At 46.8% G+C, this 18,176-nt stretch overlaps 1 protein-coding gene across 1 annotated transcript in view; it reads right to left on the bottom strand.

Annotated features, from left to right (window-relative positions):
* Positions 1 to 760: 760 nt before the first annotated feature.
* The window catches only part of LOC137306022 (transforming growth factor beta-1 proprotein-like), a 43,170-nt gene continuing 25,754 nt past the window's right edge, over positions 761 to 18,176 (bottom strand). The window contains exons 4-7 of the mRNA XM_067975043.1: positions 16,238 to 16,327; positions 14,953 to 15,091; positions 13,629 to 13,785; positions 761 to 8,332 (exon numbers count right to left, since the gene is read on the bottom strand). Coding sequence (XP_067831144.1) covers positions 8,174 to 8,332; positions 13,629 to 13,785; positions 14,953 to 15,091; positions 16,238 to 16,327 — 545 coding nt within the window. The 3' untranslated portion in view covers positions 761 to 8,173. The remainder of the gene's footprint in view (positions 8,333 to 13,628; positions 13,786 to 14,952; positions 15,092 to 16,237; positions 16,328 to 18,176) is intronic.

The following is an 18,176-nucleotide window of genomic DNA, read 5'->3' on the forward strand; positions in this document are numbered from 1 at the left end:
TAAGGGGTGATCTAATTGAGGTGTTTAAGATGATTAAAGGATTTGTTAGGGTCGATAGAGAGAAACTATTTCCTCTGGTGGGGGGAGTCCAGAACAAGGGGGCATAACCTTAAAATTAGAGCTAGGCCGTTCAGGGGTGATGTCAGGAAGCACTTCTTCACACAAAGGGGAGTGGAAATCTGGAACTCTCTTCCCCCAAAAAGCTGTTGAGGCTGGGGGTCAATTGAAAATGTAATGCTGAGATTGATAGATTTTTGTTGGGTAAGGGTATGAGGGATATGGAACCAAGCCAGGTAAATGGAATTAAGATATAGATCAGCCATGATCTAATTGAATGACAGAACAGGCTCGAGGGGCTGAATGGCCTCCTCCTGTTACTATAATTCAGTCCACGTTTTAAGGTCATATATTCTGTCGTTATTTTTATATACTTGCATTCTGTGACCACATTTATAATAGAAGCTCCCCATGTAAACATGTCACACTGTAATTACACCCTTCCTCCAGCAGTGGTGGAGAGTATAATTACAGTGTGACAAGTTTACATGGGGAGCTTCCATTATAAATGTGGACATAGGAATTTATAATGGAAAAAATTGACAGGTAGTGTGTGCAGATTAAGATTTTTAATATATTGTAGAGATACAGATGGACCCTTGATGGGTTGGACGGGGGGAAATGCTTGTATTAGTCACAGAGACAGAACACTGAATGTAAGAGGCTGAGTTTGGTGATTGGTGAATAAATGGAGACACAGGTATCTGGAGAGATTTGTAAAATTCTTTATTAACTATTTACAAATGTGGTTCTGTACATTATAAGTATTCAGTACATGGGAGGAACACCATTTACACAAGACAACCACATGAGCTTTGATAATACTGAACCAATGCACAACTCAGAGATCAAAGATTGGTTACACAGAGTTTCGAAGAAACCCAGAGACAGACAGTGTATTTATTTAATTGTGAAACACCATTTTGTTCAAAATTCAAAAATAGGGGTGTATGTTTTTCCATGAAACCCTTGGGAGTTGGGAGAGGGATGGGACACTCAATATTCAGTATCAGTTACACTTCTTAAACACACACCAAAAAAATCATTTTAAGTTGGGGGGTTGGGGATGAGGCTTATAAATGAATCATTAATTCCCCCCCACCCCAGGGGATCACATTTGAGGTGCGGTCTATATGTGAGTAAATACGGTAGGTCAACCCTTTTCTGTGCAATCGCTGGCCCCAGGGACTCTTAGAATAGACCCCCCCTCCAACCACCCATCCCGTCCCAGAAAAATGGTTACAAATAGTTTCAAATTTTCCTCATTTCAAAATATTAAGACATGTCCAAAATGTTATAGTGCAATTCTAAAAGAACTAAAACTTCACTTTGGCGAAGTGTGAGATACAGAGCGAGGATCGAGCCTCTTGACCTCGCCCAGCGCAGCGAGTGATGGGGCAGGGAGGTTTGCTCTGTGCTGTTGCTGGCTTGTGGTGGGGGGGGGGGTCTCCTTCTGGTGTACATCAGGCCTGGCTGTGTATCCCAAATGCCCAATGTTGTGTTGACCATCCAGCCAGAAGAGTGCAAGATGTCCACATTGGGGAGCCAGTCAACACGAAGGGAAGAAAATTTGCCGCATTCCCACTAGCATCTTTAGGAAATGCGATAGGGCTGATTATCTGAAGAAGGGAGACATTCAGAAAGTTGGCCCTAATCATATATTGTATTTACAAATCACACCAAGACTTGTTGGCACAATGCACCAAATTCTCACAACTGCGAATCCTTGGAGCAAAGATTGAGCCCCTGAAAATTGGACATCGGGGGAGGGGGGAGGAAGTTGGATGGTCTCGGAGGGGTCATTTTATCAGACCCACTCCCAACATGGAGCCTCACTAGACAGCAGCATTAGCCCTATCGTGTTATAGCCTTGTGCCTGACCTGAGCTCCCATGTTGGGATTGGAACCTGATGAAATTTTCCCTATGGTTTCGGAATCCTAGGTGTAACGGAGGGCGCGATGTCGAGAACACGCAGCCCCACTCATATCCTAGCGAGAGACCACATCAGAAAACCTCTCTGGGGCTTCTTTTTCCCTCTCAAATGTCCCCCTTTGTCCGGGTCTCTTACTTAAAAAGCATTGCTTGGTTTACTGCTTGGCCGTGCTAAAGCATTGCTTAGTCCATTCAGTTCCCCTCTAAGCAGTCACATTGTTAAAGAAAACACGCTAAACATGGAATCCGATCTGCTGCCTTCTCATCCTGTACTGCAAAGAGATAAAGGAACCCTTGCAGAATGAAGTCCACCCCTCTGATCTGCTGTGTTTGTTGATAGTCCAGTTTGTGGTCTTTTGAGGGTTATTTTTGTGGACAGTTATATTGGAGATACAGAGGTTTCTATTCCTGCACTAGAATCTTGATGAGGCCATAAAACAAGAGCACAGTTTAAAGTGGTTTTCATAGAATCATACAGCACAGGAGGAGGCCATTCGGCCCATTATGCCTGTGCTGGCTCTTTGAAAGAGCTATCCAATTAGTCCCATTCCCCCTTCCCCCCCATAGCCCTGCAAATTTTTCCCCTTCAAGTATTTATCCAATTCCCTTTTGAAAGTTACTATTGAATCTGCTTCCACCGCCCTTTCAGGCAGTGGATTCCAGATCATAACAACTCACTGCATAAAAAAAATTCTCCTCATCTCCCCCCTGGTTCTTTTGCCAATTATCTTAAACCCGTGTCCTCTGGTTACTGACTCTCCTGCCACTGGAAACAGTTTCTCCTTATTTACTCTCATCAAAACCCCTCATGATTTTAAACACCTCCATTAAATCTCCCCATGTACACAATTAGTTTAAAACTAGTGGTTCATTTTCAGTGATAGCAGCAGCATGTAGCAGTTACCATGGTGTTTAGATGGCGATGTGAACAATTCCAGTTTGTATATCTCCCCTCCCCTCTCCCCAGTCAATTAGAAGATGTCCAGGATATACCAAGGTGTCAAAGGCTATTTTTAATAAGATTTGTGTTTAAAATACAAAAGTTCAGATTAGATTGTCTTGCTCACTATTAGAATCGAGGCCCCAGAATGTGACCTCTGACCCTCATCAGGTATCTAAGTGGGTTTATCACGTTACTAAAATGATCATAGGCTCCCGGCCTCTTCCATCTGCACTCCTAGCCGACAGGACAGGCTGCAAGTGAGATAAACACCGTCAACTTTTCTATCCCCTTGAAGTGAAACAATTTGCCCCCTTGCTGCACATACCAGCTCCCATCCTGTACCAATACAGGCCTTCCCAGCTCCTGCCCTGTAGTGTTGGAGGTTTTGGGCTGGTATCGGTGTACGAATTGTGCTAGGCTCAGTCCAGTACCAGTGCAGATACTGTACCAATCTCATCCCCGAGTCATCGACAGTCCGGACTAATCCCAGCCACGAGCCATCAACAGTCCCAGTCCCAGCCCTGGGCCATTGACAGTCCAGCCTAGTCCCAGCCCTGGACCATTGACAGTCCAGCCTAGTCCCATGCCCTGGGCCATTGACAGTCCAGCCTAGTCCCAGCCCTGGGCCATTGACAGTCCAGCCTAGTCCCAGCCCTGGGCCATTGACAGTCCAGCCTAGTCCCAGCCCTGGGCCATTGACAGTCCAGCCTAGTCCCAGCCCTGGGCCATTGACAGTCCAGCCTAGTCCCAGCCCTGGGCCATTGACAGTCCAGTCTAGTCCCAGCCCTGGGCCATTACACAGTCCAGTCTAGACCCAGCCCTGGACCATTACACAGTCCAGTCTAGTCCCAGCCCTGGACCATTATACAGTCCCAGTCCCAGTCTGCCAGGTAGATTGTTGAGTGCTCATGGTTTAGCAGCTGGCCGGAATACCAGCCCCACCTCCTGACTGTAAAATAGTTTCAACACGTGCCAGGATAAAGCAGCTTCTCCCACTTCAGCCCAATCCCTGTGACAATAAGGAAACGCTACTTACATTTGACACTTTATTCATACTTCAAGTGCTAGTAACCGAGGTCGATTCAGTAAATAGAGAACGTCTCAAGGGATAATGTTTCATTGGCGAGATAGGCCGAGACTGTATCTAGCCAAAGATATTTGAACTTACACAGCTGAACCATGTTGTAATCTTTGCCTTGACGTTTCATTATATCAGGAGTTCAGATTATTTGGCTTCACGCGGATATTTTACATTTGCATAAAAAAAGGTTTTTCTACAGGGCAAGTTCACCCAATTATTCAAAGGGTCACCTGGGTTCTGGCCAAGCCAAAGGGTCACGTGATCTGTGAAACCCATCCGACATGGACCATCGGAACAATCCCGCATTCCTACATCAGGAGCCCCTGGCCTGTGGGCTTCACACTGCTCAGTCTGGTGCCCATTATAAGAGCATAAGAATTAGGAGCAGGAGACGGCCTCTCAAGCCTGCTCACCATTCAATCAGATCATGGCTGATCTTTGACCTCAACTCCACTTTCCCGCCCGATCCCCATATCCCTCGATTCCCCTAAAGTCCAAAAATCTATCGATCTCAGCCTTGAATATATTCAATGTCTCAGCATCCACAGCCCTCTGGGGTAGAGAATTCCAAAGATTCACAACCCGCTGAGTGAAGAAATTCCTCCTCATCTCAGTCTTGAATGGCCGATCCCTTCTCCTGTGACTATGTCCCAAGTTCTAGACTCTCCAGCCAGGGGAAAATAATCTCTCAGCATCTACCCTGTCAAGCTCCCTCATAATCTTATATGTTTCAATTAGATCACCTCTCATTCTTCTAAACTCCAGAGAGAATAGGCCCAGTCCTGGGCCATTATACAGTCCAGTCCTGGCCTTGGGCCATTGACATTTCAGTCTAGTTACTATTACGGTCATCGCTCATCAACAACTTGCGTTTATAGAGCCTCTTTAATGTAGGAAAACGTTCCAAGGTGCTTCACAGGAGCGCAATCAGACAAAATTTGACACCGAGCCACATAAGGAGATATTAGGACAGGTGACTTAAAGCTTGGTCAAAGAGGTAGGTTTTAAGAAGAGAGAGATAGCGAGGGGGGAGAGGTTTAGGGAGGGAATTCCAGAGCTTAGGCTCCAGGCAGCTGAAGACACGGCCGCCAATGGTGGGGCGAAGGTAAACGGGGATGTGCAAGAGGTCAGAATCGGAGGAGAGCAGAGATCTCAGAGGGTTGTAGGGCTGGAGGAGGTGACAGAGATAGGGAGGGGTGAGGCCATGGAGGGATTTGGAAACAATGGTGAGAATTTTAAAATCGAGGCGTTGCTGGATCAGGAGCCAATGTCGGTCAGCGAGCACAGGGGGTGACGGGTGAATGGGACTTGATGTGCTCCTTTCAGAGTTCAAACTCCCACCGCTTGATCTCAGGAGCAAAGCTGCCCGTTGGGCATCGCATTAGCATCAGGTGTCCAACGAGAACCTTCAGCCTTTTCTGGCCGAGTGGACAAACGGAAATGGGAGGGAGGCGTGGGGTGGTCCTGCCCTCAGACGCTAGTGGGAAAAGGAGTGATGCAATCAATCTTCCTGACTCCCGCCTCTCAATGGGATCCTCACAAGACAAGCAACCCTTCCCGTTTCACCAATAGCACAAAATAATGTTGGGACTAACCACTGGTATAAAGGCACTTTCACATTCTACAACACCCCCCCACACACCTGGTTAGATTGAGGAGGGAGAAAACGTTAGATCCTTCCCCCTCCCCATTAATGGGGATAAACAGAAACATCCCACTAGAAGGGTCACTGGTGGTTATGGAGAATCTAGAGCTTGGCTAATGTTCCAGCAGTTCTATCGTTACACTATTTAACTCAAGCCCCGGTTAGACCACACCTGATCAGTTCTGGGCACCGCACCTCAGGAAGGATATATCGGCCTTGGAGGAAATGCATTGACCAGAATGATACCAAGGGTTAAATTACGAGGAGAGATTACACAAACTAGGGCTGCATTCCCTGGAACTTAGAAGATTAAGGGGTGATTTGATTGAAGTTTCAAGATATTAAGGGGAACTGATAGTTTCCCTCTATCTACCCTAATTCCCCTGGTTGGGGACTAGGAGACATAGCCTAAAAATTAGAGCCAGGACTTTCAGGAATTAAGTTAGGAAACACTTCTACACACAAAGGGTGGTAGAAGTTTGGAACTCTCTTCTGCAAACGGCAGTTGATGCTAGCTCAATAGTTAATTTTAAATCTGAGATTGATAGATTTTTGTTAACCAAAGATATTAAGGGATATGAGGCCAAGACAGGTGGGTATATGGAGTTAGGTCACAGATCAGCCATGATCTCATTGAATGGCGGAACAGGCTCGAGGGACTCCTCCTGTTCCTACATTCAACACCATCAACCAATTGGTCCAAACCCAACGCACCAAATGCAAAGCTGCCCCTGGCATTGGGCAATGGCCTCACCTCTTGCTAAACATGTTATTATTATTTATCTTTTTCAGATTATTTTCTTGTCTGTCTAAAGTTCCTTCTGCTTCACGTGCAGTTGTCCTTTGAGGGAGAAAACCAGCCCTCAGGACCTGACCTTCGACTGCCTGACAGGAGCAATGAGGCTCCCTGTTTCCTTTCTAGTGTTCCTCCTGCCCAGCGGGGTTGTCATTTGTCCATCTGCAGATGGCTCTGGGTGAGTCAGAAGTTCATGGGGCAAAATGAGGGGTGGGGTGAATGGACCCCACTCCCCACAATTGGGCTTGTACCGAATTGAATCTGTGCAAAGCTCCCGTTGCGTTCTGCAAAATGAGGTTCAGTGTTGAGTTCGGAACATTCCAGATTCACAGATATTCTAAGCACAACGCATGGCCTTTGGGGGCCTTCAGTTGGTGACCACTGCCCCCCTCCCCGCCTTCCCTGTGGCCTACATCGAACGCCACGCAATGTCATTCCATGGGGGCAGTGAAGCCGCTGCTTCTTGAAGTTCCAACGTCGGAACGGTCCTGTTAAGATGCTCCTAACGATCGTCGGATTACTAGGACGTGGAACCGCCCAGAACGTTGCCGCAGACGGAGAGCTAATTGGTGCAGGAGTCGTCCATTCGCCTGTTTAACCCTTTCAGTGCTCAGTACAAACGGGACAACCAGAGAGGGAGTAGCGCGAGGAAGTCCATTCCGAGCAATTTCTCCCCATCCTCCTCCCCCAGAAATACAAACAGGACCTCAGCAGCAGAAGATTGAGAATCGATTATTTTTAGAAAGGCGTACACTAGTTTGGCGGGACACGACGGCAGCATGTTTGACGAGTCGATGCACCAATGTGCAGCCCCCAAGACCCAGAAACTCAAACGACTTACTCAGAACGGACTGGACTGTGTTAACAAGGATTTTGACTTTCAACTCTAAAAGTCAGGCCCAAACAAGCTACCATTCCACCTTTGTTTTGTGTCGAAATGGCTTCGCTATCCTTTCGAGCAGATTTTCGATGCGTTTAGTCCACCGTTGTGCGACTATTTTTTTTTTGTTTGTTTTTAAATCTGTTCTCCTGCCAGGCTTCAAGGAGGCAACAGGCCTAAGGCCTGGTCCTGGAATAACACGTTCATCGAAATGCTGCCGTGCTGAGCACCAGAAAGTTCATCGATCTCCTTGACCTTCTGCTCCTCAACCAGCTGCTGATAGTTTTCACACTGGTTTTAGGAGGCATAATCATTTATATGAAGCATTACGGGAACTCAATGGGACACCCATGTTGTTAAAGTGTTGCAGACCTCTGAGAGAATTTTGGTCCGTGATTCAGTGAGGCTTTTTTGAGGCCTCGAAAATAGGGGCTTCGGCACTGCATTGCGGGATACGACAAAAAAATGGGAATATTTTAAGCAGGCTCTAGAATAAACCAGTTCAGATAGAGCCCTCGATTTATAAATTAGGAACGTCCGTCATTTAGAAAATAAAAACACTAAAATCAGTCTCCAACTCAGAATTGTGCCCGAGCTCGAATTCTGGAGCCTAAAACTATACAGACTTGGGTCAGACTGTTCAGAGCTTCTGGCAGGAACTAGCAGGCGGATTTCTCAGTCACCAAATGGGAAAAAAACAAACAGAAAACCTCTATTTTCTCACGATAGTCGTGTGCTGAACTAGTCTGTGCAGATATAATCCACCTGGAGGCTTCCGAGTTGGTTCGACTTTGGCTCTAGATTTCGGAGGCCTCAGGCCTCTCCTTCTGTCGGCCCTTCAACTGCACTTGCACGACTTCACGATCATGTTGGAGAGTTGCTCCACTTTGGGTTGTCGGCCTACATAGTAGAGGATAGGCAGAGGTTCCAGGACCTGGGGGACACAGCATGGGGATGCAGACGCTCCAGGGTTGTGCATGTTGTATAAAGCCAAGACCTGTAAGGGAAGGAGATGGCAACCTCGTTAGTGCGTACACGTGGGCAAACATTGGGAAGTATTTAGCCAAGGCCGAGTGGCCTCGCATGCGTCTCTGCTTCGATATTTGAACACCTTCGTTATCTTAAACTTACACAGAACCTTGCTTGGACTACACTTGGAGTACTGTGCACACTTCTGGTCTCCATATTACAAACAGGACAGAGAGGCACTGGAAAAGGTGGAGAAAAGATTTACAAGGATAATACCAGAACTGAGAGGTTATAACTATCAGGAAAGACTGAAGAGGCTGGGGCTCTTTTCTCGAGAAAAGAGAAGGCTGAAGGGTGACCTAATTGAGGTCTTTAAAATTATGAAAGGGAAGATGTTTCCACTTGTGGGGAAGTCCAAAACTAGGGGTCCTAAATATAAGATCGTCACTAATAAATCTAATAAGGAATTCAGGAGAAATTTCTTTAACTAGATAGCGGTTAGAATGTGGAACTTGCTACCACAAGGAGTAGTTGAGGCGAATAACATAGAGGCATTTAAGGGGAAACTAGTTAAGCACATGACCGGGAAAGGAATAGAAGGATGTGCTGATAGGGTGAGATAAAGAAAGGAGGAAGGAGGCGCGTGTGGAGCATAAACGCCGGCATAGACCAGATGCTGTAAATTCAATGTAAAAAGAAAACACAACCTGTCCTATCGCATTGTTAAAATAAGAAGAACATAAGAAATAGGAGCAGGAGTAGGCCAATCGGCCCCTCGAGCCTGCTCCGCCATTCAATAAGATCATGGCTGATCTGATCCTAACCTCAAATCTAAATTCATGTCCAATTTCCTGCCCGCTCCCCGTAACCCCTAATTCCCTTTACTTCTAGGAAACTGTCTATTTCTGTTTTAAATTTATTTAATGATGTAGCTTCCACAGCTTCCTGGGGAATGATCTGCAAATGTCAAAAATATCTCATGAAAAAAAATCTAGAAATTTCCAAAGGTGTCAGCTGTGGCTCAGTGGGTAGCACTCCCTCCTCTGAGTCAGAAGGTTGTGGGTTCAAGCCCCACTCCTGAGACTTGAGCACAAGATCTAGGTTTGACTCTCCCAGTGCAGTACTGAGGGAGTGCTGCACTGCTGGAGTTACTGTCTCTCAAATGAGACGTTAAACCAATGTCTGCTCTCTCAGGTGGACGTAGAAGAGCAGAGGAATTCTGCCTGGTGTCCAGGCCAATATTTATCCCTCAACCAACATCACTAAACTGTTCATTCCCCTCATTGCTGTTTGTGGGAGCTTGCTGTGCGAAAAATTAGCTGCTACATTACAACAGTGAGCACACTTCAAAAGTACTTATTTGGCTGTAAAGCGCTTTGGGATGTCCTGAAAGTTCTTTCTTTATGCAGATTAGCCTCATTTAAATAAACTGCAATCATAAACTGCCTGGGGGGAGGGGGGGAATGGACCAGTGCAGTGCGCTACACTGACCTTTCACCTCTGGGTCAATATCCAGCCCACAATGTTGGGATGAAAGCGTCCCCTGTCAGTTTGCTGGTTGTAAGGGCTCGGTGTGAAATGAGTTTGGTCAGTCTCAGTCAGTTCCTAGTGAGTGTCAGCCCTCAGCACAATACTGCACCACATTTGCAATCTGACTCAGAGATCATAGAGTGACTGATGTGGAAAATAGAAGTTACAGTGCAGCAGTAGGGGAGGCTCTGCCGAGGTTAGGGCTGGGACACATTCTTACATCACACTAGAGAGGGAGCTTTACTCTGTATCTAACCCGTGCTGTACCTGCCCTGGGAGTGTTTGATGGGACAGTGTAGAGGGAGCTTTACTCTGTATCTAACCCGTGCTGTACCTGCCCTGGGAGTGTTTGATGGGACAGTGTAGAGGGAGCTTTACTCTGTATCTAAACCGTGCTGTACCTGCCCTGGGAGTGTTTGATGGGACAGTGTAGAGGGAGCTTTACTCTGTATCTAACCCGGGCTGTACCTGCCCTGGGAAGGGGGGATACAATGGATAGGCCATTTAGGAGTGAAATCACGAAGTACTTCTTTATACAAAGGATAGTGGAAATCTGAAACGCCCCCCAAAAGGCTGTGGATGCTGGATCAATTGAAACTTTCAAGACTGAGGGCGATAGATTTTGCTTGGGTAAGGGTATCAGGGGATATGGACCAAGGATGGGTAAATGGGGTCGAGGTACAGGTCAGCCATGATCTAACTGAATGGCTGAACAGGCTCGAGGAGCTGAATGGCCTCCTCCTGTTCCTATGTCAAGTCAGCCTCCTCCCTGCCTGGCAGTAATGGGAAAAGCCTAAGCTCTGGGTTAGATGGAAAACCCCAGGCTAATCAGCACTGAAGTCCCTTCCGTCCAGAGAGAGCTCAATAGGGAAGATCAAAGACAATACTGGAGGCAGAGGAAATCCCCTTGGGTTCCAGGGTGGGGAAAGCCCCTGCAGCACACGTCAGATCAAAACCGATGAATTAGTGAGCCAGGCACTTATTAAATTTAGATATTTCAGGATAAAAAAGGACAGGGGCTGGTCAGGAGTTGAAAGATAAAGGAACCCAAACATATTCCATCATCTCTTTCAAATGCCGCCTGATCCACTTCCAACATTTAGTTCTCAGCTCCAATTTCCGGCATTCCGTTCCTCCGTTTTATAAAAGGTACGGGCCACATTAGATTGGCGAACTCAGATCGTCAGCTGTGCAGGAACATTTCTTTTAACCCGACACACAAAAAAAAATCACTGGAATGAATCGAAGTAAAATGTCCCCGTTAGTGAGTCAGGGCACTTCTTACATTTATACATTTCAGGGCAGAAGGAGAAAGGAATGTAAGAGAGGAAAAGGTGTGTGAGCATCGACGCATATACTTCTGTGTGTATATGTGTACTTGTGTAAATGTGCGTGCACCTCATATCTGTACAAGTGTGTGCCCCTGTGTGTATATGTGCCTCTCTGTGGGTATGCCGCTGTGTAAGAACCAATAACTGTCTCTGTACCAGCGTACGTGTGTGTGTCTCCGTACCAGCGTACGTGTGTGTGTCTCCGTACCAGCGTACGTGTGTGTGTCTCCGTACCAGCGTACGTGTGTGTGTCTCCGTACCAGCGTACGTGTGTGTGTCTCCGTACCAGCGTACGTGTGTGTGTCCCTGTACATACAGTTTCTATGTGTGTCTCCGTACCAGCGTACGTGTGTGTGTCTCTGTACCAGTGTATGTGTGTGTCCCTGTATATACACAGTTTCTATGTGTGTCTCTGTACCAGTGTATGTGTGTCCTTGTATATACACAGTTTCTATGTGTGTCTCTGTACCAGTGTACATGTGTCTCTGTACCAGTGTACATGTCTCCATAACAGTGTACGTGTGTCTCCATAACAGTGTACATGTGTCTCTCTGTACCAGTGTACGTGTGTGTCCTTGTATATACACAGTTTCTATGTGTGTCTCTGTACCAGTGTACGTGTGTCTCTGTACCAGTGTACATGTCTCCATAACAGTGTACGTGTGTCTCCATAACAGTGTACATGTGTCTCTCTGTACCAGTGTACGTGTGTGTCCCTGTATATACACAGTTTCTATGTGTGTCTCTGTACCAGTGTACGTGTGTCTCCATAACAGTGTACGTGTGTCTCCATAACAGTGTACGTGTGTCTCCATAACAGTGTACGTGTGTCTCCATAACAGTGTACGTGTGTCTCCGTAACAGTGTACGTGTGTCTCCGTAACAGTGTACGTGTGTCTCCGTAACAGTGTACGTGTGTCTCCGTAACAGTGTACGTGTATGTCTCTGTACCAGTGTACGTGTATGTCTCTGTACCAGTGTACGTGTATGTCTCTGTATATACACAGTTTCTATGTGTGTCTCTGTACCAGCGTACGTGCGCGTCCCTGTACCAGCGTACATGTATGTCCCTGTATATACACAGTTTCTATGTGTGTCTCTGTACCAGTGTATATGTGTGTCCCTGCGCCCGCCCCTCTCCGCGAGCAATACCACTCCTCAGCATTCCCCCTGCCTGTACTGAACCAAACCCTGATGTGGTTCTGATCAAACTGCTGAAAAAGGGATTGGGTCAGCTCTTTCTAACCGAAATACTCAGCAGCTGAAACTGCCTGAGTTGCCTAACTTAAAACGCCCTGAGCACCAACATATCACAAATTAATTAAAGGGGAAATTCCATTTTCCATGCTACTTCTCTTTAACGCCCTGCTGCTCCCCCTCCCCCTCCCCCTCCCCCCCCCCCCCACCACATATCCAGCTCAAATTCATCTCTATTATTTTATCTACACGCTAAAACAAGTTTCAAGATGAGTGTTCTGTACTTCCCGAGAACAGCTAGGGCCTGTTTGCAGAGGCCGGTCACAGCCTTCTGTCGCAGGATGATGATGTCACACAGTGCTTGCTTAAAAACCCTTGGTTAGGCCTCAGTTGGAATACTCTGTCCAGTTTCAGTCTCCTCACCACATGATGGGGGATATTGAGGCTTTTGAAAGGGTGCAGAGGAGGGCCACAAGATTAATTCCTCAGTTTAAAACACCTTAGTCCCCTAGATAGGTTCAAAGAGAAGAGTAGACTTCTCAAGGGCAATTAGGGATGGGCAATAAATGCTGGCCTCGCCAGCAACGCCCACATCCCACGAACGATTAAAAAAAAACTCAGGGGCGGTTTGATCAAGGTTTATAAAATAACGCAGGTACTAAATTGTGCTTATGTGGGCCAATTATTTCAACTTAATAGGGTCGGGAGGACCAGGGTCACTTTTACAAGGTACATAAGGGCAGAATTAGGTTGGACTTTAGCCCGTTTTTCTTTGCCCAGAGAACAGTGGGCCTCTGGAACAGGCTGCCGGCTCCTGCAGTGGTTGCCGATTCTCTGAATTTGAGCCTTCAAGCGAGAGCTGTACAATGTACAGCGGAGGAGGTGAAGAGAGGTCCTCATCAAGCAATATCAATTATTGAGAGGGGAAACCCGGAATATTACTGTGAGGTCAGTCAGGCCAATGCAGGTAAAGGACATCAACTCAAATTAGTGTAAAGTAAATTTAAAGAGATCCGAGAAAAAAAAGTCAATTCTCCAAAGGCAATAAATGTTTGGGATAGCCTACCAGGGAAGGAAATAGGACGAAAGAACACTGAGTTGGGAGTGTTTGGCGCGACGCCGGGAGCCTGAGCTAAAACTGCTGCTATTAATAAGCGGTCAATACTCACATCACAAGAAAACAAATGGATTGAGCCGCTGGAGGCTGTGTGGGACGAGCGACATTTCGCAGGGTCAGAGAGTGTTAGTGATACTGCTGTCACTTACGGTGGTATACTGGGTGTCTGTGCTCCATATATATGGACAGGGTCCCATGCAGAAGTTTGCATAGTAACCTTTGGGTTCATGGATCCACTTCCAGCCAAGATCCTTCCGGAAGTCGATGTACATGGGGCGCACACAGCAGTTCTTCTCTTCTGTGTTCCTATTATGATGGAGTATAAGAAAAGGTTTTAGAGCCGAGCGTTTTTCAAAGTGACTAATCCACATGACCACTGCTCATCTGTGAGCCTCGCCAAAGTGTTGGGCAGGCTTTTCAATCCTGGTGTTGCAACCAAGACCAATCCTGTCCTCACCAGGCGCCCATGCCTATTCTCATCCTTGTGTTCAAATCTCTCCGTGGCCTCACCCCCCGCCCCCCCCGGTCTCTGTAACCTCCTCCAGTCCTACAACCCTCGGAGATCTCTGCGCTCCTCCAATTCCGGCCTCTTGCACATCTCCGATTTCCTTTGCTCCACCATTGGCGGCCATGCCTTCAGCCTGTTAATTGTATGATTTATATCAATTAGTGTTAATTGTATTCAGGTGGTGCCTGTCAATTGGGGTCTCTCTGGTATCCGTTTATATGAGAGCTTATCTCGGGTGTGGAGTGGGTAATGTGGATCTCTGTGAATAAAGGCTTGGAAGCAACTGAAGACCAGGCTCTTGTATTCTATCCTTCACCACCTGGTTATCCAGTTTATAACACAGCCGCCTGGGCCTCAAGGTCTGGAATTCCTTCCCTAAACCTCTCCGCCTCTCTCTCCTCCTTTAAGTCACTCCTTGAAATCTACCTCTTTAACCAAGCTTTTGGTCACCTCTCCTAATATCTCTTTATGTGGCTCGGTGTCAAATTTTGTCTGATAATCGCTCCTGTGAAGCACCTTGGGACCACATTAAAGGCGCTATATAAATGCAAGTTGTTGTTTTACTTGCCAGCATCGTTGGACGGTGACCTGGCTGATTCTCCCCTCTCTGGCACAGAGATGCAGGTGCCAATCACAGTGGCTGAGATCAACTAATTCTGGAATCTGGAACTCTCCCCCCCCAAAAAGCTGTTGAGGCTGGGGGTCAATTGAAAATGTCAAAACTGAGATTGACAGGGTTTTTGTTGGATGCGGGTCAATTGGGTTGAGATACAGATTGGCCACGATCTAATTGAATGGCAGAACGCACTCGAGGGGCTGAATGGCCTACGCCTGTTCCTAATTCATTGCAGGCCCGGGACTGAACCTGGGGCCTTCGGTCTGGTTGAATACAGTATCACACCAGAAGGTGGATTATCTCACTGTCGGCAGGGTTAGGGTTAGGGTTAGGGTTAAGGACTACGTACGATACGCAGTAGTCTGCGTTAAGGTCCCGTTTTCTCCGGCTGTGCATCTGCGCTCTTGTCGTAGGGGTCGACATGATGAGGATGTGAGGCATCTTCCGGTTCTGCTCAGCGAGAGAGGCCATATCCCCCCGAGGCCTTCCTGTCATTCAAACAGAAGAAAGTAGGAGAGATGACGGGGCTTTCCGGAAATCCCACTTCCTGCACCATTCCCGTTAACATCCTGCCGCTCAGCAAATTCACTTTTCTCTTCTTGTGTTCCCCTCCGTCCCGCCCCTCCCCCACACCTACTAACACAAACATACACCAACTGTTCACTTTAAGCACACATACAACAAGCCGCAACGTTTTCAAATCCCAAATTAAAATTAAATACTTTAGGAAAATTCTACAGAATATCGGATACCCGGGAGTGAGTTACAGACTGGAATCTAATCAAGGGGTTCGGGGGGGTTTATATATAGAATAACAGATACCCGGGAGTGAGTTACAGACTGGAATCTAATCGAGGGGTTTGGGGGGTTTATATATAGAATAATGGATACCCGGGAGTGAGTTACAGACTGGAATCTAATCGAGGGGTTTGGGGGGTTTATATATAGAATAATGGATACCCGGGAGTGAGTTACAGGCTGGAATCTAATCGAGGGGTTCGGGGGGTTTAATATATAGAATAATGGATACCCGGGAGTGAGTTACAGACTGGAATCTAATCGAGGGGTTTGGGGGGTTTATATATAGAATAATGGATACCCGGGAGTGAGTTACAGACTGGAATCTAATCGAGGGGTTTGGGGGGTTTATATATAGAATAATGGATACCCGGGAGTGAGTTACAGGCTGGAATCTAATCGAGGGGTTCGGGGGGTTTAATATATAGAATAATGGATACCCGGGAGTGAGTTACAGACTGGAATCTAATCGAGGGGTTTGGGGGGTTTATATATAGAATAACGGATACCCGGGAGTGAGTTACAGGCTGGAATCTAATCGAGGAGTTCGGGGGGGGGGTTTAATACATAAAATAACGGATACCTGGGGAGTGAGTTACAGGCTGGGATCTAATCGAGGGGCTCAGTGGGGGTGGGGTTATATATAGAATGAGAGGAACCCTCTACATTGAGCCGATGAATTCATCTTCCCCCCTATTTTGTGGATGAAGTTTAATGAGCTTTTCAATCTCCAGACACCTGCCGTATGAGCAATGGAGCAATGGATTATTAAAGAAACAAAATGATCCATGTTATTTGTGACGAAGTCTCGATACAGACTGGGAGGTTTATATTACCAAAGAATCTCAGTTGAAGCCTTTGTTTCGATTGAGTGGCCGTCCCCTCACAGGGGCAATGGACACCGATTTTCAGCCGTTGGTCAGTCACTGCAAAGAAACATATTGTAAGGATGACGAATATTGTTTTCAGAATAAAGATGCAGTCAAATTTCTTGGACAAACTTAGTTTGAAGTACGAAGAACACTTGTTGAAAAGTATCAACACTTTCTGCACCCAGCCCCATTACACCGAAACCCTCATCCACGCCTATGTTACCTCTAGACTTGACTATTCCAATGCTCTCCTGGCCGGCCTCCCACATTCCGCCCATCCAAAACTCCGCAGTCCATATTCTAACCCGCACCAAGTCCCGTTCACCCATCACCCCCTGTGCTTGCTGAACTACATTGGCTCCCGGTCCAGCAACGCCTCGGTTTTAAAATTCTCATCCTTGTTTTCAAATCCCTCCGAGACCTCGTCCCTCCCCTATCTCTGTAACCTCCTCCAGCCCTACAACCCTCCGAGATTTCTGCGTTCCTCCAATTCTGGATTCTTGTACGTCCCCGATTTTAATCGCTCCACCATTGGCGGCCGTGCCTTCAGCTGCCTGGGCCCTAAGCTCTGGAATTCCCTCCCTAAACCTCTCCGCCTCTCTCTCCTCCTTTAAGGCGCTCCTTAAAACCTACCCCTTTGACCAAGCTTTTGGTCGCCTGTCCCAAAATCTCCTTATGTGGTTCGATGTCAAATTTTGCTGATAATCACTCCCGTGAAGCGCCTTGGGACGTTAAAGGCGCTATATAAATGGAAGTTGTTGTTCACAAACATTTCTATTTCCTGAGTTCACACGGAGGTAGGGTTGCCAACTCTAGTTGGACCTATTCCTGGAGGTTTCATCACATGACATCCCACCTCCAACCTCCCCAACCAGTCAAACAATCTTTTTTCCACATCTCCAATATTTTTATAACTAATAAACAAAAATAGTCAAAGAAAATGAATAAAAAACACCATTTTTTTTAAGGCCCCTTAATCTCCTGGACACTGTTCGTAGCAGCGTCCAGGAGATTCATTCCTGGAAACCTCCAGGACAGTCCTGGAGGGCTAGCAACTCCTACACGGAGGATATAGTTCCTTCCTTAAAGTGGCAATCAATGCTGCACTATCCAGTCTCAGATAGACCAGAGTAAACGTAAACAGGGTACGAAATACAGCTTTAATGAGTGAAAGGGGCCTTTTACCTCACATCCAAGGAGTTCAATGGTCTAAGGAGACCTGTGGCAGATTCCTTTGAGGTACCAAAGGCCTCAGTAGAAACTAGGGTTGCCAACCCTCCAGGATTGTCCTGCAGTCCCCAGGAATTGAAAATTAATCTCCAGGACACTGCTGTGAGCAAACCCGGGAGAAAAATCACAGGGACATTTTTAAAAAAAATCATTTTCTTTCAACACTTTTGTATATTGGTGATAAAAATGTTGGAATTGGGGAAAAGAAAAGGATGTTTGACTGACAGTCAAGAATCGGCCAATTGGCCATGGGAAATTGGGGTGCCATCAGGATGGGCAAGTTGAGCGACAAATGGGGGGAGTGCGGCAGGGAGGGGCAGTTGGAGGGAGGCGGTCATGTGATGAAGCCTCCAGGAATACAGCCAGCCAGAGTTGGCAACCCTAATGGGAACTGTTCTCACTCTCAAGATGGGTTGGACTTCTCTCTAAAGAGGCTTCCAGTTGGCTTTCTGTCTGAGGCTACGATTTATCAGCCATCTCAGACAGAGGACACAAGGGTCTTTTTTCTCTGATAAAGAACCGGTCAGTGCAATGGGGTAGACACTGTCCATTTGGCCCTTGGATATAGGTTTGAATCCAGCCCAGTGAAGATAAAGGACTTCCCCCTTTCTGAAGCTCATTAACAAACCATTGTAAGTGAGGCCGGCCAGTCTCACCTAGCATCTGGAAAACA

This window comes from Heptranchias perlo, chromosome 41 (assembly GCF_035084215.1).
Source record: "Heptranchias perlo isolate sHepPer1 chromosome 41, sHepPer1.hap1, whole genome shotgun sequence".
NCBI classification, from domain to species: Eukaryota; Metazoa; Chordata; class Chondrichthyes; order Hexanchiformes; family Hexanchidae; genus Heptranchias; species Heptranchias perlo.